The sequence below is a fragment of the Pseudorca crassidens genome, chromosome 15 (assembly GCF_039906515.1).
Source record: "Pseudorca crassidens isolate mPseCra1 chromosome 15, mPseCra1.hap1, whole genome shotgun sequence".
NCBI lineage: Eukaryota > Metazoa > Chordata > Mammalia > Artiodactyla > Delphinidae > Pseudorca > Pseudorca crassidens.
This window is the reverse complement of record NC_090310.1, coordinates 88930883-88957470: the sequence shown is the minus strand read 5'-3', so window position 1 is coordinate 88957470 and position 26588 is coordinate 88930883. Positions and strand designations below refer to the sequence as shown.

The 26588-nt window shown below is 55.8% G+C and overlaps 1 protein-coding gene across 2 annotated transcripts in view; it reads right to left on the bottom strand.

Annotated features, from left to right (window-relative positions):
• Positions 1 to 99: 99 nt before the first annotated feature.
• PRPF6 (pre-mRNA processing factor 6) overlaps positions 100 to 26588 on the bottom strand; it is a 35890-nt gene continuing 9401 nt past the window's right edge. For both annotated transcript variants that reach the window (XM_067708803.1, XM_067708804.1), the window contains exons 7-21: positions 23773 to 23867; positions 23169 to 23325; positions 22227 to 22389; positions 17920 to 18038; positions 16868 to 17086; positions 12066 to 12188; positions 9273 to 9394; positions 7707 to 7845; positions 6049 to 6168; positions 5624 to 5800; positions 5120 to 5253; positions 4405 to 4496; positions 2794 to 2908; positions 773 to 899; positions 100 to 333 (exon numbers count right to left, since the gene is read on the bottom strand). In XM_067708803.1, the coding sequence (XP_067564904.1) occupies positions 181 to 333; positions 773 to 899; positions 2794 to 2908; positions 4405 to 4496; positions 5120 to 5253; positions 5624 to 5800; positions 6049 to 6168; positions 7707 to 7845; positions 9273 to 9394; positions 12066 to 12188; positions 16868 to 17086; positions 17920 to 18038; positions 22227 to 22389; positions 23169 to 23325; positions 23773 to 23867 (2055 nt within the window). In that variant the 3' untranslated portion in view covers positions 100 to 180. The remainder of the gene's footprint in view (positions 334 to 772; positions 900 to 2793; positions 2909 to 4404; positions 4497 to 5119; positions 5254 to 5623; positions 5801 to 6048; positions 6169 to 7706; positions 7846 to 9272; positions 9395 to 12065; positions 12189 to 16867; positions 17087 to 17919; positions 18039 to 22226; positions 22390 to 23168; positions 23326 to 23772; positions 23868 to 26588) is intronic.

The window sequence follows — 26588 nt, the reverse complement described above, 5'->3', positions numbered from 1 at the left end:
CCTGGAAAGTGAGCCCCGTCCAGCGCGGGGCAGACTGGGGCGGCCAAAGCATGCGAGGGGAGGGCTCGGAGAACACCCGCCGGCCACAAACCCCACGACTACTAGAAAGCCTTTAATCAAAGACAGGACAGACAGCTCTCACGCCCCCCGCCCCGCCCCCAGCCAGCAGGGCCGGAACAGTCAGAAGGTGTTCTTGATGCGGGCCGCCACCAGCACCAGGATCTCCCCGATCTTCCGCTGCCAGTTGGCGATGTCCTTGGACGTGGCGCACCACAGCTCCCCGTGCCGGGGCTCGGCGTTCTCGCAGCGCCTTTTCACCTCCTCCCGCTGCTCCTGGGTGGGGACCGCGGGCACGTGAGGCGCCCCCACTCCTCCGCCGCCCCCAGCCCCGCTCCCCGGGAGCAGGCCCGCCACATTCCACCAGGCCTCACACCAGTGCCCGCACCCGCCCCCCAACTGGGAGCCAACCAGCTCCCCCAAGCCTGGCTTCCACATCCTGTGGGGACCCAACGGGACTGGGCTCCGGGAGGGCTCCTGCATAGGAGGACAGGTCCCCCGAGGCACAAGGACGACTCCCAGGCCTCCAGCTCCAGCCCCATTTGTGCCATGGCCCGAGCCCCCATCACAACCAACTCATTAAAAGATGCCCCAAACATCTAAATCTCAGGCTGAGAGGCTCCAAGGCTGTAGCCAGAAAGCCGCGTGGAAGCTGAATCAGCCGTCAGCGCTGCGGGACAGGTAGGGCGGGGGCAGCGGGCGGCAGGTGCCTCACCTCTGTGCCGTGCTGCAGCTCGAACTTGTAGAAGAAGGCCCAGGCATCCCCCAGGTCCGAGTCGATCTTCACGGTGCGGTGGAACCACTCCCGGGCCTTGGTGATCTTCCGCTCGCTCCAGAACAGCCTGGGGGGAAGCAGCAGGGCGGGACCGAGTGAGCGGCGGCCAGGGGACGGCGCTGGGGGGCACTCTGGGGCTGGCCCTGGCCTCCTCGGGCCACAGCCCGCTCCCGGGTGCGCTGGACCATGAGCCCGGTCAGTCTAGTGACCTGCCACAGGCAGCCACAGTGGCACAGAGCCTGGCTCGGGCACTGCTGGTCTTGTCCTCTCCCTGGAGAGCTTGGGCTTCCCACAGGGGTGCCGAGGAATCAGTCCTGATCACCCGGAAACCACTCCAGGTGACTAACCTGAAACCCTCCTTCAAGTGTCTAACCAAAGCATTTCTTAAAAAACCACCCACAGAGCAAGAACTTCAAACTCCCTTAAATTATTTTCCTTTGAGTAAAATACAGGGAGATGAAAGTAATAAACCTGACAGAAATTAAATCAAGGCTCTGATTAGGGAAAGTGAACTGAAGTTTCTGCCTGCTCCTCCATATTCACCTTCTGGAACGTTCTGCCCTACCAGGCAGCTCCAGCAGGAACCCAAGCCAACACTGAGAACCTGGGCTACACCAGCAGACACAGCAACCTGGAAACTAGGCCCAGGAGAGGATCCACAGCGTCAGAAACCAAGTCAGGGGCCCAGGGAGCCTTGCCGACATGCCAGCGAGGGGAGGGCAGGCCAGCGGGGAGGCGCGGTGGGCACTCTGACAGCCGCCCACCGGGGCCTCCGGGTGGCTTCCATCCTCTACCCAGCTCCGCAGCCAGAAGCACCTGAGCAGACGTGCACCACGCACCCTCCAGGCAGCTGTTCGGGCTGCTCTCAGCTACAAAATGGAATAATGTCATGCTCGGATAGCTTGATTGTTTTTTAAGCCTTGTGGTATCCTTAATTGCTAATGTTAGATAAACTGTGATTTAAAGAGCACAAACTCAGATAGCAGCACACAGAGCACCCGCCTGGGAACAGCAAGGAGGGACCTGTTTACCTTACAAAGCCTTTTATGAGGTTTTATGGCAGCCCTATCGGAGTGGAGTCGAAGGCGGAAGGGCGGGAGCCTCCCAGGTGGCCGGGGCCCAGGCTGCGCCTCAGGGGCCCGAGGGAAGCCCCGCAGCGCAGTGCCCTCGGCCCCACGGAGGAGGTGCTGGCAGGAGCTGAGCAAGCAGGTGGGCCAGGCTCCTGCCGGGGCAGCAACAGCGCACAGGAGCTCCTGGGCCCCACACCCCCCCTGGCCCAGGGGAGAGCCCAAAGAGCCCTCCTAGCCTGGCCACAGCCAACCCCGGCCGGGTACTCAGGCTGCTCCTCTCAGGCCGTCCATCGTCCTCCTTCTAGAAGGGAGCAGAGACCCTGCGGGGCCAGGAGGTTCTGAAGGCCCTCCACGCCTCCCCAGGGAGCCCGGGACCCAGCACCCTGCAGGACCTTGCAGCGGGAGGTCGACTGCTCACCTCCTCTTGCCCTTGAGGCTGGGAGGCGGCCTCCACACCCCCAGGCACACTGACGGCCTGACCAACGGGCCCTGGATTGTTCCCGGGCTCACACAGGTCAAAGGGTCTGCTTTCTGGCCCTAACGCAATGGAAACAACTGTCTTGCTTACAGCCCCCTGAACCAAAGAAGGTTCGCTTGTAACCTAAATTCCGTGTGGCCCAGCGTCAGCAGGCCTGTCTGTCCTGCAACCTAAGGCCCGTGTAGGGATAAACTGAAGAGTAGTGGAGACAGAGAGAGCAGAGCCACAGGAAAGAACCAGGACAGAGGGTCGGGGTCCAGGACGACCCAGGCCATCCAGGTAGCCCATGTCCAGGGGGCCTCTGCCCAGAGGTGCGCTCGGACATGGAGCTGTGGAGGCCGTGGCCCAGGGGAGCCCGCCCTGCTCCAGGGACGAGTGAGGGGCTCAGCACCGCCACGAGGACACCTACTTACTTGGCCACAGCCAGGAGCACGTGGGGGTCGTGCTCACACCTCTTCAGGGCATCCACGCTCTTGGTCTTTCGCTGGGGCCTCGCCTCCAGGAAGACGGCTTCAGACCACAGGACCCCTGAAATCCAGACACACAGACGTCTGCCTCAGCTTTCAGATGTGCCCGTCCACACACAGGCTGCCCAAGGGCAGCCTTCGAAGACTGAGGGTGTCCACAGCTGCACCTCCCGCATGGCCGCTCACGTCTGCTTGGGCAGCAGAGCAGAGGCCGCCTGTGCTGCCTGCCCCACTGCCCACCTGGAGCCACAGGGCCCCACTGGCACGGATGGGACAACATCCTGGGGGCGGCTAGGCTGGAAGTCCCAACAACTTCCAAGGGTTCACTCCCAGGGCCTCAGTGACTTCACAGCTGAGAATTTATTGTAACAAAATAACCAAAAGTGCTACTAAAGACTCAGGCAGAAAGACGACCTGGGATTGATGGCAGCCTGCACACTGACCCCCAGTGAGTGGTGTATTTCTGACATACACGCAGGTAATTCTACGATGCCACTAAAAACTGTGCGTTCTTAAGAATTCAATAATGAAAAATTCTCACAAAATTTTCAGCTTTAAAGAACGGCACGGGGGGCTTCCCTGGCGGCGCAGTGGTTGAGAGCCCGCCTGCCGATGCAGGGGACACGGGTTCGTGCCCCGGTCTGGGAAGATCCCACATGCCGCGGAGCGGCTGGGCCCGTGAGCCACGGCCGCTGAGCCTGCGCGTCCGGAGCCTGTGCTCCGCAACGGGAGAGGCCACAGCAGTGAGAGGCCCGCGTACCGCAAAAAAAAAAAAAAAAAAAAAAAATTACACACGTAACAGAAACTTTAGGAGATATTGAATAAAATACCTTAGAGACAGAAGGGATTGATTCTTAAAAAAAAAATAAAATAAAAAAAGGCACGGGGCTTCCCTGCCTGGTGGCGCAGTGGTTAAGAACCCACCTGCCAATGCAGGGGACACGGGTTTGAGCCCTGGTCCAGGAAGATCCCACATGCTGCAGAGCAACTAAGCCCGGGTGACACAACTACTGAGCCTGCACTCTAGAGCCCACGAGCCACAACCACTGAAGCCCGCGCACCTAGAGCCCGTGCTCCGCAACAAGTGATGCCACCGTGATGAGAAGCCCGCGCACCACAAGGAAGAGTAGCTCCCGCTCGCCGCAACTAGAGGAAGCCCACGTGCGGCAACGAAGACCCAACACAGCCAAAAAAAAAAAAGGCACAAAACCAGACGCACAGTATGACTTTGATTTTGTGCAATAATACAAGTTGTAAAAATACAAACAAGCTAAAAGCAATGATTTCCAAGTACTGGGCTTACAGGTGATTTTCATGTCCCCTTTTCTGCTCCAAATTCGTTTATACTGCACGTGCACTAACTTACAGACTTGAGCTGAAATAGTTAAAAAACTAAATTATATATATAAAAAAAAAAAGGTAGCCCCTCAGAACACGAGGTCAAACTCCTCACGCTGAGGCTTGCGTTCAGCCGTCTAAATGGCCGAGCGTAACAGATGTAGTTTTGCCTGTCTGAACCTGATGCCCCTGTCTGCAGCCTGGGAGCGGGGTGCTCACCGGAGTTGGGGCACTCCTGCAGCGCCTTGGCCATGAGCGTGCTGGCGATGTTCTTCAGCCCCGCGCGGTACTCCAGCCGCACAGACTCCAGCCTGCAGAGAGAGGCCCGAGGCGTGGGTCGAGTGCCGTCCACTGGCAGCCCGATGACAAGCGGAAGGTCCTGGGGAGCTGCAGGGGCTGGATTTCCCTACTCTGCCCAGCGGCTCATCTACCAGAGGAGGGAGATGCTGGTGACCCGCACCCTCAAGCCGCCGCAGTAGGCGACACCTGGGGTTCTGATGTCATCGAGGTGCGAATGAAGACGGCCAGGATGAAGACAGACAGGCCTGCTGACGGCTGCTGGGGCACCTCATTGAGCTGACACCCTGAAGGCGCACGCTGCATCTCTGTGTGCACAGCCTCCTATGCATATTCTTCACCCGGCAAACTCCTATGCATCCCTCAAGGCCTTTCCCAGATATCACCTCTTCTGTAGCGTCCACTCTCTCGGCGTCATCCACTCCCGATGCCCTGGCTCTCCTGGGGAACCCTTAATCTGAACACAAGCTACACTGTGTCAAACTACCTTCAGGCCCGTCTGAACCCTCCCACGGCTGAGACAGGACTCCTCACGGCTGGCACCTTCCCACAGAGCCTGAGCTGGAAATGCTGCACCAAGCCCTCGGCCTGAGCGTGTGAGCGAGGCTGGCTCATGGCGGGCGGCGCAGGGACTCACCACAGGCCGGGGTTCTTCGGGTTCTTCAGGCGAGACTTCTCCAGAATGGCCCGAGCTCGGGTCAGCTGCCCAACCTTCTCCTCCAGCCGGGAGAGCAAAAGCCACAGGGGTGTGGAGTGGGGACATTTCTTCAACTGCAGCCACAGACACAAGTGAGAGAGGGCTCAGCTGGCATCTGGGGGGCTGTAACAGCCGTGGTGGCTCCTTGAGCCGGGAGTGAGGGCCACCTTTGCCCCCAGAGACCCAGCCGCTTCACGCCCAGGCGTGTGTCTACACGCACGGCTGAACTGTGCACACGTGCACGGGGTGTGTGTTCATGAGCACGCTGTGGGTGTCAACACAGCAGCTTGTGCCTTACGTGGGCCGTAAACCGTACTCCGCTGAGTGCAGCGTGCATGGCTTGGTGGGGGGCAGACGCCGGGACCGGGTTAGGGGATGGGCCTGCCCTGAGCCCACAGCCCCTCCGAGCCCGGCGCCTGCCCGGGGAGAGGGCACCCGGCTCACCCCCTGGCTGTAGGCCTCCCGGGCCTTGTCCACAAGCTCCTCCTGCTCCTCGACCTGGCCCTTCATCATCCAGAGCTTGGGGAAGTCCTCATAGTGCTTCAGGGCCTCCTCGCACAGCTCCTGCGCAGCCGCGATGTTCCCCAGCACCCACTCCAGCTTCACAGACTTCATGAACACCTGAGGGGTCAGATGGCCTCAGCCCGGCTCTGGTGCTGGGCCTGGGCTGGGCCGGCACCTTCCTGGCGCTCGCCTGACCGAGAGCTCGCCCCGAACGCTGTCTCGTATCTTTTGGGACAAGCTAGGGCTACACACATGACTGCGTTTTAAAGCCAAGAGTGAACAAATGAGCTCCGAGTACTGTGGCCTCAGGCAGGGTGCGGGGCGCGGCGGTCCCCGCACGTGGCGGGCGGGACGGCTCTGCTTACCCGGGCGGTGGGCGCGCTGCTCCGGGCCTTGGCCAGCAGCCTGCGGGCCCGCTCGTACTCGTTGTTCTCGGACTCCAGCTTCACAGCCGCCAGCCAGATCTCCTCGCTGTTGGGGTTAGCCTGCGGGGCAAGCACGCAGCATCAGCAGCGAGCAGGGCGAGGGTACCCTAATCAAAGGCAGCCCGCCTGGGAGCCAGACCGGGCCTCACTCTGCAGCAGGACGTCTAATCCAGGCATGTCCTGGGCTAACGGGGAACGGAGCAGAGTCCAGCCCCAGGACACCGACTTCCTCACAAACAGGCCAGCCTGTCTCACTGCCACAGACGTGCAGCCTCCATGGCACTGGGGCCGTGGTGCCAACCGCCACCCTCTGCCTGCTGACGCCGTCGCTCACGTCCCACCCGCGTGGATCCGCCCACCCGACCCTGCTCTTTCCCAAGCCTAGCAATGAGGAACTGGCCGTCCCAGTGTGTCAACGTGGATAGGATGGAAGGATGCCCGGGACATCATGGACGGCGCGGAGAGGGCTCCGGGGTCAGGACTGGGTCACGTACAACCCAGAGTCCAGCAGACACGTGGGTGGTGCCCTCCAGCCTCCTGAAAGCACAGCTAGCTGCTGGCCACACTCAGCCTGACCACGTCCCCAACCTGAGAAGCCCCCCCCACACCGGTGGCAGCTAAGGAGAAGAGGGGCAGGGACAGGCAGCACTGCCCAGGCAGTGGCGGGAGAGCGCCGGGACCACTGTGAGATGAGGAGTGTCCTCCACACTGGGCACCCAGACGACAGCTGAGAGCAGAAGGGAGACCCAAGCCCGGCCCCTGCACGTGTTTACTCAGGGAAGGACAGACTTTATTATGCCAGCCTGGGTGACAACACAGTGACGTAGACTCTCTAGTTTATGAAAAAGCATGCTGCAAACCACTGACTAACACCCCTGTTGTCATAAAGTATTAGGATGTTACGCGTGACAATAAAAATCAGGTCCTAAGAAAAGTGCACGGGGGCTGCCCTGGCGGTCCAGTGGTTAAGACTGCGCTTCCAACGCAGGGGATGCGGGTTCGATCCCTGGTCAGGGAACTAAGATCCCACGTGCCATGTGGCGCAGCCAAAAAAGAAAAAGAAACAAAGCAAAACACTAAAAAAGGGCCAGAGAAATGCACAGCTCACGGCACCAGCCACAGGGAGCCCGGCCGGGCGCGCCCAGCTCCACCCGCCGACGGGCCTGGGCAGCGCCGCGTGGCCCACGTGGGGCCCCGGTGCAAGCACCCATGCTCCGGCACGGGGCACAGGCCTTCCTCGGGCGGGGACTGGGCACCCTGATGTTCACGTAGGAAAGTGGCTGTCGCCGTGCCCCCGTGTGGGGACATGGTGCTCCGGCTGCTGCCCTGTCCCTCCCGTCTCCCTGAGTCTGTGTTGTGGAACACTTAGCCCGAGGTCAGACTGAGTGGCGGCAAATGAGAGGTAGGTGTCCATCGTCTGGGCCATTTTTCCTCCTCTCAGGGCCCCTCAGGGCCCCACTGCCCACAGAGCAGCCCAAGTCCCACGCGGCCTGACCATGCTCGGCCCCTCTAGGGTCAGCTCCTGTCGACGAGGGGGCGGGGCTTGAGGAGGGCACGGGACCCTGGAGCCCTCAGGCCAAGGCCCACCCCTCACCCACCTGGAAGGCCAGAGCCAGGATGCTCCTCGCGGCGGGCACGTCCCCGGCCAGCCACTTGGACTTGGCGCCCATGAGCCACAGCACCTCTGCTTTGGGACAGTGGGCCACGGCCCGCTGCAGCAGGGCCTCCAGGGACTCCCTGAAAGACAGGGGCTGGTCACCACCAGAGAATGCAGGTCGCTCTCAGTCAAGCCGCGGGCACTGAAAAGACAGTTAGCGCTTCAAAGTTCCACGCTGTCAATGATTTACCAGACTTTTACAATGGGGAGCGAGTGGGGAAATCTTTTCTCTCCATAAAGGCTCGAAAGTCAACTACGGAAGAGGGTGCTACAAAGCAATGCATTGTTCAAACAGCAGAGTCTGATGGAACCTCTCAAGAGAGCCTTTTACAGCCGTGTGTCCTGGAGGCGTGATAACTTTGCGGTCTGGGGGCCGGGGGCCTTTTCATCTCTAACCACAGATCCGCCCGATAAAGATTACGACCCGAGTCTACTCTCCGGCATCCAGAGAAACTGTCTTATTGGAAGAAAGTTATTTTAGGTCACCATCAAGCAAGAAGCCTGGGTTTCAGGTGTGAAGTCCCCAACCCCTGCACAGCCCACCACCCCTGTAATACCCCCGGCACAGACGACCTCCCCAGGGCTCAGCAGTAAGACCGAGTGAGCGCACAGAATCGTCTGCGTGGCATGAAGCTCGACACCGGAACCAACACCCCCAGGTCTGAAGCACTTGGCCCCCTCACCCGGCCAAGGACACCAGAGCCAGGGGAGGGGAACTGCCCCTGAACCCAGGGACCAAGACCCCCGGGAGCAGCCCTGCTCTAGACAGGACTGTCCGGGTGAACTTGTACAGGGGAACCGGCCGGGTCATTTCAAAATGTCCCCAGAGGAGTTAACTGCAAAACACACAGCAGCCGGTGGGACCGGGAACTTCAGCAGCAAAGCCCAAGACTGATCAATGAGACAAAAGAAAAGCAACAGGGGCTCCGTGCTCCCAGCTGCAGCCCAGGTGGGACCAGGAGGCCCGAGCAGAGAGGACGCAGCAGAGGACCCAGGCAGAGGCTGCCCACCTAACTGCAGACGTTGCAACATCTAATTTAATCAGAAGTTACAGCCAATAAAGCAGACACGAAACGTTTTTTCAATTAAAGAGGACAATTAAAGAAAACTGTCAAGGACCTCCTCGGAGCACAAAAACCAGCCCAAACCCAAATGCAGCTGAAATGAAAAACAGGCCTGCCGGGGCCCAGATGCCGCACCGCCCACGCTGCCGAAGCCAGAGCCCCACAGACGTGGGACTTCGGGCTCCAGCCCTGCCCCAGGGACCCCTCAAACCACCAGTGCCCCTGGCTCAGCTGCAGGCACTTGGGCAGATGGGCCCCTCAGTGCCTTGGCACTATACAACAGCAGCAACGCTAGCACAGAAGGTGCCTGAAAGACAGCCTGGCCTGAAAAGCCCAAGAGCTTCCGCCCCTCGCCGCAGAGGCTGGACCTCGAACAAGGCCCTGGCCCACCCGCGGGGACGAGAGGCCTAAAGCCGGCGCAGGGCGGCGGGCCTGCCACGTACCTGGTGCCGTGGTTCTTCTCAAAGTACGCGGCCCGCAGCCACACACTCTTCTTGCTGGGGAAGACCTGCAGGGCGTAGGCGTAGATGGCTCGGGCACACTCCAGGGCGCTGTGGGCTACACACTAGGGCAGAAAGAGGGCCGTGAACAGGGCGGCTCAGCACCGACCCAGAACGGGTACCCACTCTGTGACTCCTGACCCGAGCCCTGTAGGCCAGTTACAAAGACTCTGGGGCTTCCGTGGCCCCATGGGACCACACGACAGTCGCTCAGGGCCTGGGGGCTGGGCAGGCCAGCCCATCTCGGGGGGTGAGCCCTGGAGAGCCCCACGCTCGTGGGCACAAGGGCTTCCGCTCCTCCCGCAGCTCACAAAGCGCCGAGGACAGCTGCCTGCTCCAGCCCAAGTGAAGAGACGACAGAGAAGCGGAAGGAGGTCTGAAAGGGCTCCAGAGTTACTGCTCCCAGTCTGTCATCTGTCTGCAGGGTGATGCCCGCCGAGGCCCCCGTGTTCTCAAGGGCGATGAGGAAAGCAGGGGGAAGCACAGAGTTCAAGTCCACACTCAGAACTAAAAGGGCCCGACGCCCAGAGGGAGCTGGGCTCTTCCCACGGCAGAGGCCGTGGCGCCTGCGAGGTCATTCCTCACACTTCCCTGTCTGAAACGTCACGTAACAAAAAGCCTTGAGGCCACGATGGTTGGCACTGGAGACTCTACTGCTCACGAGGCACCCGGGTCACACGTGTGACACCACGCGAGTTCCATGCAGACAGCGGCCACGGCCTGCATCCAGGGACTGGAGGGGCAGGAGAGTGCCCACACGAACAAGGGAGAAAGAAAAGCTCTGCCCTGCAGGAGTCCAGCTGATCAACTCTTGTCAAACGCAGAAGCCACGGTATCTAGAAAACCAGCACCTGACAGATCCCACAGCAATAACTGACAGGAGCCAAAACCATCCTTAATGGACCCGCAAACTCGTAGGTCAAAGTTTGGAGAGCAATGGCATGTTTACACAGTCTCAGTGTCTTCCCACGAAATACTCACTAGTTACAAAGGGCCACAGCAGCCTTCCAGGGGAGGGGCCTGGCGGGCACCGCCTGAGCTGCTCAGAGGATGTGCCCCCACCGACCCAGAAGGACAGACTCCTACGAAGATCAGAGCCCGGCTGCGAGGACACAGCATGGACACCAAACCAAGGGGCCTGTACCCTCAGAAAAGTCACACTCATGAAAAACGAACGACCAAAGCCCTCCCCCGAACTCTCGGGGCCACGGAGACCTGTGGATATGACCCTGGGCAGCTCCTCAACCAGAACACAGTTGGGTTTTTCCTTTTGCCAAAAGGCACTCAGTGAGCCAGCTGGTGAAATGTGAGTAAGGCCTCAGATTACATCGTAGTCCTACATCAGCACTGATCTCCTGAGCTTGACAGCTATGCTGTGGTTGCGTAAGAGAAGGTCCCCTTTTAAAGAAACACACACTGAAACGTTTAGAGGGAAAGGGCCACCACATGTGCAATGTACTCTCAAACAGTTCAGGGAAAATAAGGGGCATGTGTGTGCAAGTGTGGGCACGAGTGGAGAACACAAAAGCAAACGTGGTGAAATGGGTAAATCTGGGGGAATCTAAGTGTAGGGTGTAAAAGAATTCCTCTTACAGTTTTGCAACTTTTCTGTAAGTCTAAAGTTATTTTTCAATCAAAGGCTATTGGGCTTCCCTGGTGGCGCGGTGGTTAAGAATCCGCCTGCCAATGCAGTGGACACGGGTTTGAGCCCTGGTCTGGGAAGATCCCGCATGCCGCAGAGCAACTAAGCCCGTGCGCCACAACTACTGAGCCTGCGAGCCACAACTACTGAACCCATGTGCCACAACTACTGAGCCCGTGCGCTTTGAGCCCGTGCTCCGCAACGAGAGGCCACTGCAGTGAGAAGCCCGCGCACCGCAACGAAGAGTAGCCCCGCTCACCGCAACCAGAGAAAAGCCCGTGCGCAGCAACGAAGATCCAACACAGTGGGCAGGGGCGGGGGCGGGGAAGAGGCTATTAAAAAGAGAGGGCCACATTTAAGGTATTAAAAGCTTCAAATGTTTTTATTGATCTTGAACTCATCATCTCTTCTCTGGAACACCACTCCAAGGAAATCATTTCAGAGGGGACAAGAGCTTCATGTGCAAATGTTTTCTGAAGCGCAGGTTACAGCAAAGACCAGAGGTAGGGACGGTCCAGAGGTCAGGGGTGAACAGCTGGGAAGGTTTGGGAGATGGATTCCAGGTCCAGCTTAGCAAGTGCTCAAATTCTAGCTCTGCAGCAGACTAACAGAAAACTGTACTCCTTACAGTTGCAACTTACGTTTAAAAATCAGGGACTTCCCTGGTGGCACAGTGATTAAGAATCCGCCTGCCAATGCAGGGGACACGTGTTCGAGCCCTGGCACAGGAAGATCCCATGGACCGTGGAGCAACTAAGCCCACGTGCCACAACTACTGAGCCTGCGCTCTAGAGCCCGCGCGACACAACTACTGAGCCTGCACTCTATAGAGCCCGCGAGCCACAATTACTGAGCCTGTGCTCCACAACAAGAGAAGCCACTGCAATGAGAAGCCCGCACACCCCAACAAAGAGCAACCCCCACTCGCTGCAACTAGAGAAAGCCTGCATGCAACAACGAAGACCCAACGCAGCCAAAAATGAATTAAGTAAATAAATAAATAAAATAAGATAAAACCCAGCAGATCAGAAAGATTCCCAAAGCAGAGCAGCTCCCCACAAACACAGACTCCAGGCCCACGCGGCCACACTCACGCTGTCAGCATCTTCCATCCACGTGTGCTTCCGGTCTTCCTCCTCAATGCCAATCCCGATCACGGCACGCATGACCGCCTGGCAGGTGGCCACACTCCCAGCCTTGTCGCACTCCTCGGCATCCTGAAAGAGGGACACAGAACTGAACTTGCCACCCAGAGCTGCAGAAGCCTGACACGTGGACGCAGTGCCCGGACGGAGCGGGCTGCAGGTGGTGAGCTCCAAGGGTTCTGACGCCCTCGTGGCCCTGCCACTGCCCGCTGACTGTGCTCACCCTTCCCTGACATCCAGCAGGTGAGTACTCCACAAATCCCTGACCTACCCACTTAACAGACATTGCATAAGCACCTACTGTGTACAAAGTACTAGAGTAGGCAACGCAGTGGCCATAAGGGGTTGCTATGCAAAGACAGTTCCAAAGCACTTGGGGGTAAAAGATGAGGTCACTCACACTCGTACTGTCGGCCTGGGATCCAGATTTGAAATGGATAAAAAGAAGAGCCACTCTAACCCAAAGAGGCAGACCTGACTGGGGGAAGGAGCCCGGCACACGGAAGGTGAGACAGAAACCTGGGGAGGGACCAGCCACCGGGCGTTCCGGCAGGCAGGGGGCGCGGGCTGACCAGCAGAAAAGCACTGGACTTCAGGACAGCAGCTCTCAGGACAGGCAGAGAGAAGACCGTCGTGGTTCCAGAGACGAGACACCGAGTGCCACTGAAGCCTCCTGCACAGCCGGTGGGAAGGACTAGCAATGCAGAGAGGGACGCGCGTTTACACGTCAGACCGACGACGTCGAAGTGTGCGGGCAAAGGTGGGGACAGAGGTACGTGCGTGCGGCTGAGGATGGACACAGCGACGACCTCTACCGCGGGCAGCTTCAAGCTCCCTGTCAAAACAAAACTCACACAGGCTGACCCAGCAACGCCTTTTAAGGAACATACTCCCAGTCGTTCAAAACGACGGATGCGCCAGGACGCTTCTGTAGTGCTGTCTGAAACAGCTAAAGGAGTAGGAAGCACCCTGCCGATGCCATCACCCAGAGACTCCAGGCTGGCTGGACACGCCGAGCCTGGCTTCCCTGGCTGTGAGAGGAGCACAGCACAGCAGCCCTCGCCTGAGCCCCTCGGGCATGGTAATAAGCATCAGAAAGGCATCCCAGGCAGAGGAGAGCCAAGGGCAAAGGCTCAGGAGAGGGCACAGGCTGACCCACAGCCAAGGGGCAGAGCTCAGCGCCCCAGAAGAGCACGGAGGGCAGAGCACGCAGCACCAGGTATGGGAGAGGAGAGCCACACAAGGAGACAGCCCCGGGTACCCACTCTACAGAGGGGCCCCCCGTGCTCTCCACTGAGCACAACCCAGCATGGGCGGGCTGAAAAAAACGTCCAAAAGGATCAGTGGGAGTGGTCCTCGGAGCACAGCTGGGTCCAGGAACAGCGCCTGTTCCCACTGGCCAGAGCGGAGACCCCCAGGAGATACATGGCACTGAGCACAACACCCAGAGGTCACCTCCACAGGAGACTGAGTCCCAAACTGCCCCACACCCAGCAAGTGTCGAGGCAAGACCCACGGGGTCAGAACGTTTCCAATAACAGAACCACACTCAACATCGAAGCCCAGAACGCTCACGGCGGCCCAAAAGCATCTGGCACCCAACAAGGGAAAAGGCACAGCGCCCACAGCAAAGCAAACGCTATCAGGCATGCAAGGCAACCGGGCAGGACGGTTCATGATGAAGATACTCAGTGTCTACCAAAGTCAACCCCAAAGGGACCCAGTGTTAGAAGGAGCAGACAAGGGCACTAAGACTATTATGATAATCACGGTCCACGTGTTCGAGTGTTATATGGCAACATGAAAGACGTGATAGAAGGTTTTTAAAAAGATCAAAATTCCTAGAAGTGAAAACTGCCAAGATCTAAGATGAAAAATGTCCTCGATGACATGAACAGCAGATTAGACGTTACAGAAGATTAGTGAAACCTGAGGACAAAGCAACAGAAGTTATCCAAGACGAAACTGAGAGAAAAAAGAGTATCTCTGTAACCGACCAGAGCAGAGGGCGTATGAGCTCACACCACACCCACAGGAAAGACTAGACGTCCCCCAGCTCCATGACCAGAGGTGGGGGCCTCACCACTGCTCTTCTAGCCGGGCAGGCAGACGGGAAATAAAAGGCACCGTGCTGGAAAAGAGGAAGTAAAACTGTATTTACAGACGGTATAATCCTATACATAAAAAATCCTAAAGAATCTGCTGAAACTATTACAATTTGATAAATGATTTCAGCAAGGTCACAGGACATAAGATCAATATTTTAAAATCAATTGTATTACTACATACTAACAACGGACAACCTAAAAATGAAAACAAGAAAAAATTCTATTTATGACAGCATCAAAAATAAAAAAGTACTTTAGATTACATAAAATAAGTGTAATATTAGTACACTAAAACATTACTCAAAAAATTTTTTAAAAAACTAAATAAATGGGGCTTCCCTGGTGGCGCAGTGGTTGAGAGTCCGCCTGCCGATGCAGGGGACACGGGTTCATGCCCCGGTCCGGGAAGATCCCACATGCCGCGGAGCGGCTGGGCCCGTGAGCCATGGCCGCTGAGCCTGCGCGTCCGGAGCCTGTGCTCCGCTACGGGAGAGGCCACAACAGTGAGAGGCCCACATACCGCAAAAAAAAAAAAAAAAACCCTAAATAACTGGAAAGACACCCCACGTTCACTGACTGGAAGAGTTACTACTGTTAGGATGGCAACAGTCCACCCAGGTGATCTGTTCTATCAAAGCCCAGCTGGCTGTTTTGTAGGATCTGACAAGTTGACCCTAAAATTCATATGAAAACACAAAGAGCCAAGCACAGCCGAAACAATCTGTGAAGAGCAAAGGAGGAGGACTCACAAAGCCGCCTCCTTTCAAGGCCACAGGAAGCAGCACAGTGTGGTGCTGGCACAAACCCAGACATACAGCCTAACGGAGCAGGACTGAGATTCCAGAAGTAAACCTTTACATTTATGACCAGCTGGTTCTCCACAGCACGGCCAGGACTACTCAACAGGGGAAGATCTAGTGGCGCTGGGACAACGGGACACGCACTTGTAAAAGCGTGAAGTTCAACTCTTTTAAGGCAAATGGGTCACAGACCTAAATGTAAGCACTAAAAAATAAAAATCTTAAAAAACACAGGAGTAATCTTCATAACCTCAGGTTAGGGAAGGTTTCTTTGATATGATACCTAAAGCATGAGTAACAAAAGAAATAAATAAATTGGACTATATCAAAAACATTTGTGCTATAAGCAATACAATTACCTGACAAATGACTTGTATACAAACTATATACAAAAAATTCTTACAACTCAATGATAAAATAGATAATAAACAATAAAAAGATAAATAACCCACTATATTAAAACCCACTGAATTACCCACTTTAAATGGGTAAATTTTATGGACAGTTAATTATAGCGTAACAAACTGTTAAAAAATGAAACAGAAAGAATAACTTAAAAAATGAATAGATCACCATGAGCTGGAAGACAGCTTCAAGTAGCCTAATGAGCAGGTAATTGTGCCTGAAAGAGAATGAGTTGAAGAAACAGGGGACACAAATTCTCCAAATCCGATAAAATCTATAAATCCACAGATCCAAGATCCTGAACGAACTCTACACGCAAGAAACGTGAAAACCACCAAGCCAGATGACAACCAAACTGCTCAAAACCCACGATACAGAAAAACATCTTAAAAGCAGACAGAAATCTTTTAATTTAGAAATTAAAAAAATTTTTAATTTAATTTTAAAAAAAAGTACGTACAGAGGAGCAAAGATGACAGCAGGTGTCTCGCTGGGAACAACCTAGGCAGGAACAGTGTCTTTAAAACACTGAAAGAAAAAAACTGTCAACCTAGAATTCTACACCCAGAGGAAATATCTTTCAAAAGCAGGGAAGAAATAAAGACTGTTTCCAGACATTTAAAAACTGGAAGAACTGACCATCAGGCCTGCACTGAAAGAAATGTTCAAAAAAGTCCGTCAGGCAGAAGGAAGATGACACCAGCTGGAAACCAGGATCCACACAAAGGAATGAGAATGTCAAAAATGGTTAAACAACACTAAATAAATAAAGGAGCTGAATCTAGATGGTTCGATTTTAGAGATACACATGAGGCCTTGCACCTGAGATTTTAAAACATTGCCTAAACACAGGAAGGGAAGAGAACAGAGGTACTGATCCATCGCCACCTCCTCGGGAGGAAGGTGATGCTGGAGCAGCTCCGGTGCACCGGCTGGAGCCACTGGGAGGCGGGCAAGCAGCACCGCGGCGGCAGGGGCGCGAGAAGGGAGGCGGCACAGGGCTGGGGCCGCCTTCCGAGGCTGAGGGCGGTGGGTGAAGCAAAGGGGCAGGACGAGGCAGGAGAGGGCAGCTGTAGCCTGGCGGCGGGTTAGAGTGCTTTCAAAGACCTCGCTGGCCACGATCTACAGAAGTTAAAGACGGGGACCTGAGAGACAGAAGCTCTAAGGCTCACTCTCCTTTAAATCGAGACACTTAAAATCTTTAAATCTCCAAGCATCGGAACACTGAAGTTTCCCCCTAGATGCACTCAGGCTTGCACCTCCATAAAAAGCCACGAGGTGATCACATAAGGAGAAGCCACCCCTGTGCCTGCTGTGCCTGCCAGCGTGAGGACGGGCCTCTCAGGTGCCACCCCGATGTCCCCACCCTCCAAGGGACTCTGACGAGCAGGAGGGCGTCCGTGTTTAAAGTGGACACCGTGGCACCTGCCAACCTCACCTGGATCCACTGCTCGCGGTTGATCTCCACGCCGTTGGCCCGCAGGGAGGTGATGGCCCGGTCGATGATCTTCTCCACCATCTGCGTGTTCCCATTGGCCTCCTCCAGCTTGGCGGCCGTGATCCAGATGTGCCGGTCCGTAGGGATGTTCTCCCGGGCCTTATTTAAGACCTTGCGGGCATTTTCGTACGTCTCTAGCCTGGCCAGGGCGAGCCAGAGCTGCACGGAGAGACCCGCCAGGTCAGGTGGACCCTCCACAGGCCACAGCCCTTGCACAAAATCCTTTGCACAAGTTTTCAAGGACCATTTTAAACAGGGCCCAGGAACGTGTGCGGCGGCATTTTCTGCCTCATCTGAAAGCTGTTTGGTTATGCTTCTGACTCACTTAGTGATGTGGTTAACATGAATAGTTGACGGGTTCTCAGCCCCGCGTCCCAAACACTGGTTAAAGGTACACGGCATTAGGACAGAAGGTGAGCAGGGTGTGGCCGTCACCTTCGCAAACGGAAAGGACGCGGTGCTCAGCTGTCTGGAGTTCTCACACCACAGGTTTTGATTATGCAGCAGTTTATCACCAAAAATGTGTACGGGCTCTATTTATTTTTATGTAAATAAGTTAAGATTGATTTTGTTTGGAGAATTTCACAACACCCCTTAGGATAATTAAAGACAGACTGGACATCATGAAATCAAGACTAAAAATCACTTCACAAAACACTGTGAACAAGAAAATTTAAAACTAAAGAAATCCAAGTAGCTCTGAGGCACAGCCAACCTCCCGCTGGGCCGGCAGAAAGACATACCAGTCTTTTCTGTCACCCTCCAGGTCCCACTGGCAAACTCCGAGCTGAACTAGGAGGCCGGGCCCTGAAGCAGAGAGCTCCGCGCGGAGCTCCCATGGGGTCGGGGCCGAGCTAGATTCTGCTCTGCGGTTCCTGCAGGAGCATATGGTCACTGTGCCGCCTGGCGCTGGACCTCAGTGAGCTCAAGGCCCAGCTGACACCTTCTGCAGACTGACCTCGGGCCCAGGCCTCTGCAGGGCGGGGACTCACCTCCACGCTGGTGGGGCAGCACTCCACGGCGCGGCTAAGCATGATTCTAGCATCTTCGGGCTCTTCCAGCTCCACGGCCGCCTTCCACAAGCGAACTGAGTTTGGAACGTGCTCAAGGGCTGGGAAAGGTCAAATAAGAAACCAGATCACAGAAAAAGGGAAGTGAAAGCAAGATACTGTGTCACAGAGGATGCTGCTGCCAGCAAGTCCAGATGGTCTCTGCCCTGGGTGACAGGCCGGGACTTCACATGGGTCCCACAGGTCTGGACAGACACCAAAGAGACCAGTGCAGACGTTCCGAATCAGCAAGCAAGGGTGGCAGAGAAGGCTGTGCATCGTCTCACACCCACTCACACTTGAAAATCAACATGAGAAAATGAGGCAGCGCAGACCAGGCACCCGCTGCCCAGGAGGGCCAGCCGAGTAGGCCGCGTGTGAGTGAGTGTGCGGAAGTCACGGGGACACAAAGCACCAACGACTCTGGGATCCGCATCTGCCCAGGACGGCAGAGCGAGGGCTCCTCCCTGGACCCCAAGGAGCACGAGCGCAAAGGCACCAGGTGCTGCACCACACCGGCAGCCTCGGGGCCTCAGTTCACACGAGTGACAGCAGGAAAGGGGGACCAGCTCCCAGGAGAAGCTATGACATCCTGCAGTCCGGAAACCCCCAAACCTCTGTTTAAGCAGCAGAGCCCTTCCTTCAGATGCAATTTACTGAAAAAGCCAAAACACTGGGCAGCTAAACACAGAGCCCTGCAGCAGGCGGACTAGGGAGGCTGAGGCAAGGTCTCCAGTCAGCCCCTGGCAGGAGTGACGGTGACTAAGAGCTGATGGAGGCAGGAAACCAGAACAGCCCAAAGGAGATCTTCTTTCTAGAAAACACGGGCCAAGCTTGCGGGAAACAGCCCTAAGATTCAATGGTGCAGAATCTGCGGCCTCACCAAGTCTCTCGCGTTCCTCCCTTCAGCAGAAGCAGCCCCTCCCACCTCTGGGAGACGGGCTTCCCTCCTTTATAGGCCCTGTAAAAACGGGGCACCCCCTCCCCTTTATAGGCCCTTGAAAACGGGGTGCCCCTCCTCTCCTATGGCCAAACCAGATGGCAGTGGCTCCGGGTCACCGCACTCCACGCCAGTCCCTCCCCGGCTGGTGAGCAGGAAGCAGCACGTGCCCGAGATGCTTAAGACCAGTGGGCCAGAGGTGGGGAGACATACCCCACGAACCCCAGGGGCCCACCCCCAGTGAGTTTCAAAGGTTCCCATGGTCCAGGGCTCATGGGGACCTCCCCTCTACGACAAAAAACACTCTGTCACTCCGGAACCACCTGCCTTGGAAGACGATGCCCCAGCCTGCGGCCCAGAGCTCTGCAAGGACCACAGCGCCACCAGCCTGCAAAAGAGGTGCAGCCAAGGGCTTGCCCCCCCCGGCTTCCCTGGCCTGACCACACCTGTCACTCAGCCCAGCGCCGGCAGGGCGCCAGCTGCGGGACCCCCGCAGGACACACGCGGTGACAGCAGTGCTTCTCGCTCGACCAGGACCCCCGGGGCAGGCACGTGGCCGCGGGCTGCATGTCGTCATCCCTGGGGGAGCCTGGTCCCTGTCCCCACGAGTTTGAACTCAGCTGTCTAGAGGTCTCATCCCGAGGGATGATGTGTCCACCAAGGCCTGTGGCCATGGTTCTCCTGCACTGGAGGCTGAGGCTGACCCAGTTCTCTGGCCTCCACGTGTTGCCAGACCAGCCCCGGCTGGCGAGGTGACCCCTGACCCCCACGGTGAGACCCGTCTGCCACCATGTGCGGGAGGAGAGACCTCAACCACAGCCCAGAGCGGCGTCCTGAGGCCTGGCTGAGCAGTCCCGCCTCCGGAGTGACAGTCACCAGGAAGCACAGCAGCCCGAGAAAGCCAAGACCACCGAGGGAACAGCCCCTCAGCAGTGATGTCAGATAAGGAGGCCTGCGGGGGCCCGCCCCGCCCGCCCCCCCAGCCCTGCCTGCCCCCTCCCCCTGGTCACACTCCACGCCAGTGGCCATGGGGTCATTAACTTCACCCCGCGATGGGCATGAGGCCCAAGACGGTCCCCACTTTTCGGGAGAGACTGGGAACTCCTCTGTTGGCATTTCATCAATAGCCCACAGGACCAGAGCTGAAGCCAACCACTGCTGACGAGTCCAGATCTCACCAAGGTGCTCCCCAGAGACCATCCACCGCGCCAGATCAAGGCTACCTCCAAGAGTTGTGGCCAGCCGGGGTGGAAGGGCCGGCCCGATCAGGAACGGAGCGGTCTGAACTAGACAGCCTGCGATCAGAGGCCAATGCACTCTCTGGCCCTTGGCCCCAAGGTGGGGACACACGGCGCCATCCTGTACTCACTTTATGGACCAGAGCACGCTGGCTGGGGACAGAGCCACTCCACTGCTCCAGGCCTGCACGATTAGCAGAGGAACACGGTGCTTGACACCTTCATCGTGAGCGAAGCCCACAGGAAGCAGCCCCGCAGCCTGGTCCCCGGAGCGCAGCGCTCGCAGGCCCACAGGGGCCCCTACAGATGACAGCACGCAGACTGAGGCCAAGCACCCACGCCACGCCACCCAGCCTCCTAAGGCCTCACGTCTCAAGTAGCAGGTGAAGCTCAAGTTCTCCCATCAAAGGACCACGATGTCAGCTGCACCAGCTGGGACCCAGAGCTCAAGCAGAACCTGAGAGCTGGCACGGAGTCCTCCCCAGTCACTGATGGAAGTAACTGTCACTGGTTTCCAAATATCAGATCCTTCCAGCAGTAGCTGTCAGGTTCACCAAGAGCTAAAGGAGGCATCGCCAGCTGTGCCCCAGGCACCTAGAGAAAGAGCACTGTTTTTGGAAACACTCTAAGGATGGGGAAGGCCAGGAACAGGGCCGGGGAGCAGGGTGGAGGCCAGCTGGGGCTTCACGCTCCCCCCACCTTCGCGCAGCCTGAAGGAAAGCACAGCCGGGAGGCCCAGGACGGCCTGGAAACCGATCACTCGACACTCCCCTGGAGGCCCCCTTCCAGGCCTACCCCCCTCTCCAAATCTGAAGCCAACTGGAAATGAACCCAGGTAATCTGGGGGTGAACAGGGAGTGGCCACAAAGCCATTCTGACCATTCATCACACTGTGGCAGGGGAAATTCAGTAGAGCTTTCCTAAATAAATCGTGCTAATTACCCAGAGTTTAATGTGTTTGTCATCAGAGAACTATTTTCCTGGCTGAAAAGAGATGAGCTGATTTCTATAAACCAAAACAGGTGCTGACTTTCCGCCCCGGCCTCATTTTAAGTGTGGCAGGGCTGCAATAAGAAACCAGACCCGAGAGGAAAACACTGGAACACACACACATTCACACGCGGTCAGCGTCACACACAAGGTGGCCACCACCTGGCCCCTAACACACACAGAGAGTAGAGCGCCACAGGCCGCAGCCAGCAACCCCTGCACATCTAACATCACACGCCCCTGACGGTTCACGCAAACACACACCTCAGGAACAAGAGCTGGAAACTGCCCACTGCAAGCTGCCCTCAATTCCCCAAAACACACCTATTTCACCCACACTACAAATTCAAGGGGAACAAGCCGTCTGCACAGGCTTACTCCAGGTCAGCCCTCCGACCAGCTGGTGCTGAATCTGGAACAAAAGTCAAAAGCAGCATCTCGTCTACGGCTCCAGTGAAGGGAGCAAAGCTGTTCTTTTCTCACTTCTGCAACGATGAAAAGCAACTACCCACAAAAGCTCCATCTTGGCAGTGACTCCCAGGTGGACTCAGTTTCCCCGGCGTGCAGACCATTCAGCGTGCCACGAGCCAACGGCACACACACCAACACACTGCCCTGCAGGAGTTTCCCAAGATGGGAAGCAGTTCATTCACGTGCCACTCTAGTGCGACCACCGAGGCAGTTAAGACTCAGACCCGAGTGGCACCTTCTACCTGCTGCGGGCGGAAACGGGAAGGCTAGCGCCGCAAGGCCAGCTTCTAGTGGCTCCCTCGCCCTGCACACGGCACCTGCACACAGCACTCCACAGCGCCACAGAGCACCTGCCCTCACCCAAGGCCACACAGCAGGAGAAGGCAGCTCAGCCAGAAGCTTCCCTGACAGAGGCTCCAAGGGCAGAAGCAACCCAGGGCAGACGAAGGCCTGGAGAGCATCCCCCACTCTCTAAGCCCTCCCAGCAGAGCCCGAGCGAAGCAGCGGCGAGGCTGCTCCCCGGGCCGGCAACAGAGCTGCGGGGCTGCCCCCCACCTCCAGGTACACAGCCAGGCGGCGCCGCTCCTGCCGGGTCCCTAAGGGAGGCTCACCTTTTCGAAGAACCCGCTTCTTGGCGCGGATGTCTGTCTCCAGCTCAGCTGCTCTGATGTAAATCCTAACGGACTGTGGGAGGTGACGGACAGCTTGGGCCACCACGGCCTTGGCTGTGTCCCCAGGCTGCAACCTCGCTGCTTCCAGCCACACATCTTCACTCTGGGGGGCAAAGGAACAGGACAGACAGGGTACGCACAGGCTGGTGGGGCGGCAGGCACCCCAGAAGGGCACACACGAGCCTTGGAGACAGGGGGGCCAGGGTCCTCCCACCCGCGGGGCCCGGGGTTTACGGTGAGCTGGGCGCCCAGCACGCCTGCGCCAGAGACCCCCTGAAAGCCCCACACGTGGGAGCGTAGCTACAGCACGTCTGTGCCTGTATGGGAAAGACACGCCACCACACTGTGAGGAGAGCACAGCCTGCGCTCAGGGTAGGAAGTCAACCCACGACGAGGTAGAGACACACAGGCAGGCAGCCCTGCGTCTGCCTGGGAGGTTCGGATTGATGCCAACGTCCTGGGGGAAGGATTCGCAGGGCACCTCTGGCTGTCACGGTGCCCCAGCCTTCACAGTGAGCGTACGGTCCCTCAGAGGGTCTCAGGACTTTCTGGAGCTGATCCAATCACACCCCCTGAGAGTCAGGCCCACCCCCAGGTTTCTGGCGTCAGGGAGGGCGAAGGGCTGACCAGCCTTGGTCTCTCTAGTTAAGGTTATCTCCCTGTTGAAGTAGCGGCAGTCAGGCTTTCACTCCAAGTAAAAATAAGCAGGAAAACCCTTTCCCAACTTTTCTTCCCCTCCTCGCCTGTCCCACCGCCTGCAGCTTCAACACCAAAAGGCAGGCAATTCCCTCCAAGCCCAGCTCACTCCCACGGCGTCCTGCGCGGCGCCCCAGACGCTGAAGCCCCTCAGGGGCAGGGTGCAGCTTGGGGAGGGCGCCCTACCTTGGGGCACATCTCTGTCCCCTTCATGATGAGGTTCCGAGCCACCTGCAGCTTCCCAGTGACTTCCTCCAGGCGGGCCGACGCGATCCAGGCTGGCGGGTGGTGAGGGTTTGTCTCCCGAACAGACTTGAGCAGCAGCCTGGCCTTCTTGATGTCACTGTGCAGGCGAGAAAGCACTGGGTCAGGCCACCACCTGCTGAGGGCGCCCGGCCCGGAGGAGGGTGCCACTGCAGACAGTGTCCAGACCGTCACATCTGATGCCCCTGCTGACAGAACCAAGTCAGAACTCAGTCGGCACCCTTCCAAGTCTGCGGCACCTCCACACACACAGGCATCGAGCCCAAGGTCAAGGTCAGAAACATGGGCCGCAATCGTCAAGCTGCTCGCTAGCTCGGCACACACACAGATTTGGAATGTCATCTGTAACAAATTTAACGTCCACAGTGAACGGGTACAGATATATTTTAAAGGCGAAATCAAACAACCCCACTCTACCTTTCTTAGAACATCCACATCCTGTTCTGGCTGCGTATTCTTCAAATAAAATCCAACACATTCCCGGCAAGCCGAGCCCACCCAGCCACTGGCCCTGCAGGGTACTCACTTGATGTCCCCTCCATGAGTCGGGATCATGGAATTCAAATCTGTCAGATAGCCTTTGGGGTCAACCACAGTCTGCCCACTCACCGAGTCAGATACCTGCAAGACAGGCCAAGCCCAGCTAGTCGGACAGAGCCAGGACTGCCTGGAATGAAGGCCTCGGAAGGTCCCTGGAGCCCCTTCCCATAATCCCGACACCCAGTGGGCATGGGAACTTTCAAGTAAGAAAACAACCTTAACTCAAACAATAGTTTGTAGCGATAATAAGCAAAATTCACCCACACAGAACAAAGATTTTATAAAAAAAAGAAAACACAAAAGTCCCAGGGGGAAAAGCCTAACTGAACATAAGGTCCATCTAAGAATGAGTGAAACCCGGAAATCACAAAGATTGATGATCTCAGCTAACGTTCTTTACGTTTTCATGGAGCAGTTCATTGTAGCACTCTCTCAAGTTGTGTCTTAAAGTTACCATGACAATGACAAAAACAAAACAACCTGAGTAAAAAGTGGGCAAAAATGCAGCAGGACAAGGAAAGGATGAGAGGAAAAGCGACGGGAAGAAAGAAAACTCCCTTTGTTTGCAGGCAACTTGATTGATTATCTATGTAGAAGATTTGAAAAAAATCAACAAAAAACTCCCAGAACTAATAAGTAATTACTGCAGGGCTGCAGGATACAAGGTTAATATCAATCACTATCCTACATACCAGCAGAGAATATGTCGACTCTGAAATTAAAAACACAACAACATTTACAAGAGCCCCCAAAACTGTGAAACACGGTGGACCCTTGAACACGGGTTTGAACTGCGTGGGTCCATTTATACCTGGATTTTTCCCCTCAACACATACCACACCGCTACACGATCTGCAGCTGGCTGAACCGACGGCCGTGGACGGCCCTCAACTGCATACAGAGTCAGTGCCCCTAACACCCCACACTGTTCAAGGGTCAACCATACCTAGACGTTAACCCAACAAATACGTACAAGATCTGTAAGAGAAAACACTACAAAGCCTTAACAAATGAAATCAAAGAAAAACTAAATCAATGGAGAGAGATTCCACGTTCATGCACAGGAAAACTCAGTATTGTCAAGATGTCAGTTCTTCCCAACTTGATCTGTAGATTCAACACATTCCCAATCAAAATCCCCGTTACTTTGTAGATGTTGACAAGCAGATTCTAAAGTTCACATGGAGAGGAGGCAAAGGACCCAGAACAGCCATCACAACATGAAGCAGAAGAACAAAGTCGGAGAACACGACCCAACTTAAAGACTTACTATAAAGTTAGAGTAATGAAAACAGTACTTCAATATGCATGTACTCGATGCCCCTGAGCTATACACTCAGAAACGGCTAAATCTTTAAATTTTATCTTATACGTATCTTAGCACAAAACATTACTATTTTTTCTCTACGTTTTACACACAAGTGTGAAAGAAACAACAAACTAGATCTATGCAACGTAAATGAAGCTGAACCTCACCACTCACAAGGATGCAAATTAAGTGGAGGCTTGTTGGAGGGAATGGGCCTCCCAAAGGCCCCCAGAGCAGAGCTGCCAACGGGGTGGGGGTGGGGGGTGATCGATGGAACAGCCAGCTCCCCCACGTTGCCGAGTGTGGAATGTCGTGCCTTTGAGAGATAATTCGGCACCTAAGTGAAAATATGCCAATCCAACAATTCCACTTTAAAGATACTGTAAAAATATTTACTTAAATCTGCAAAGATAGAAGCAGGAGGAGTTCATCAAAACATGGTTTGTGGGACTTTCCTGGTGGCGCAGTGGTTAATAATCCGCCTGCCAATGCAGGGAACACGGGCTCGATCCCTGACCTGGGAAGATTCCCACATGCCACGGAGCAACTAAGCCCGCGCGCCACAACTACTGAGCCCGCGTGCCCTAGAGCCCACGTGCCATAACAACTGAAGCCTGAGCGCCTAGAGCCCCTGCTCCGCAACAAGAGAAGCCACCGCAATGAGAAGCCCACGAACCTCAACGAAGAGTAGCCCCCGCTCGCTGCAACTAGAGAAAAGCCTGCGCGCAGCATCGGAGACCCAACGCAGCCAAAAATAAACAATAAATTTATTAAAAAATAAAAAAAACATGGTTTGTAACCACGAACAAGCAGAAACCACCCAAAAGGTCCATCAATCAAAGACTAAATCATGACATTCACAATGAACTACTCTCCAACTTATAAAGTAAATACATATCTAGTAGCATGAAAGCGTGCAATTTTTTGGATCTGTAAGCTACTACTTATTTTTTACTGTAAGATACCTGCTCACCGTAAAAAACTCAAGTATAGCAAAAGCTCAATTAAAATTTAAGTTTTCCACTGAAGCAAAAGGAATGGCTGAGTACTTCACTCTGCTGTTTGTCTAAGTATGTGTGAAATTTTTCCATAAAAATGTTTAACACAAAGCATTCCCCAGTGGTGTGGGTGTGCCGCCCTGGTCACGTCCTGGCCTGTGCAGGTCCACACTCTCTTCAACACACACGACTACTCTGGGTCTGGTTTTCACGTGCATGACTCCTTCCCGATTTGCTGGTTCTCTTGACTTTACAGTGCTTTCTATCATGCAAAAGTTTTTAATTTGTATGTAGTCAATTTGAAAGTATTTTCCTTCACGGTTTCTGACGTGCATGTCATATGAGAAAGGGTCTTCACTCTGCCTGGGTTTTCTAGAGCACGGCACCTAGTGCACGCCCCGTAAGGACACAAGGATTCACTAGGGTGCAGGAGGAACACACGTACGTTTAACTTTTATGTAAAGAGGGAAGGGCATTAAGCGACATCAACAGTAA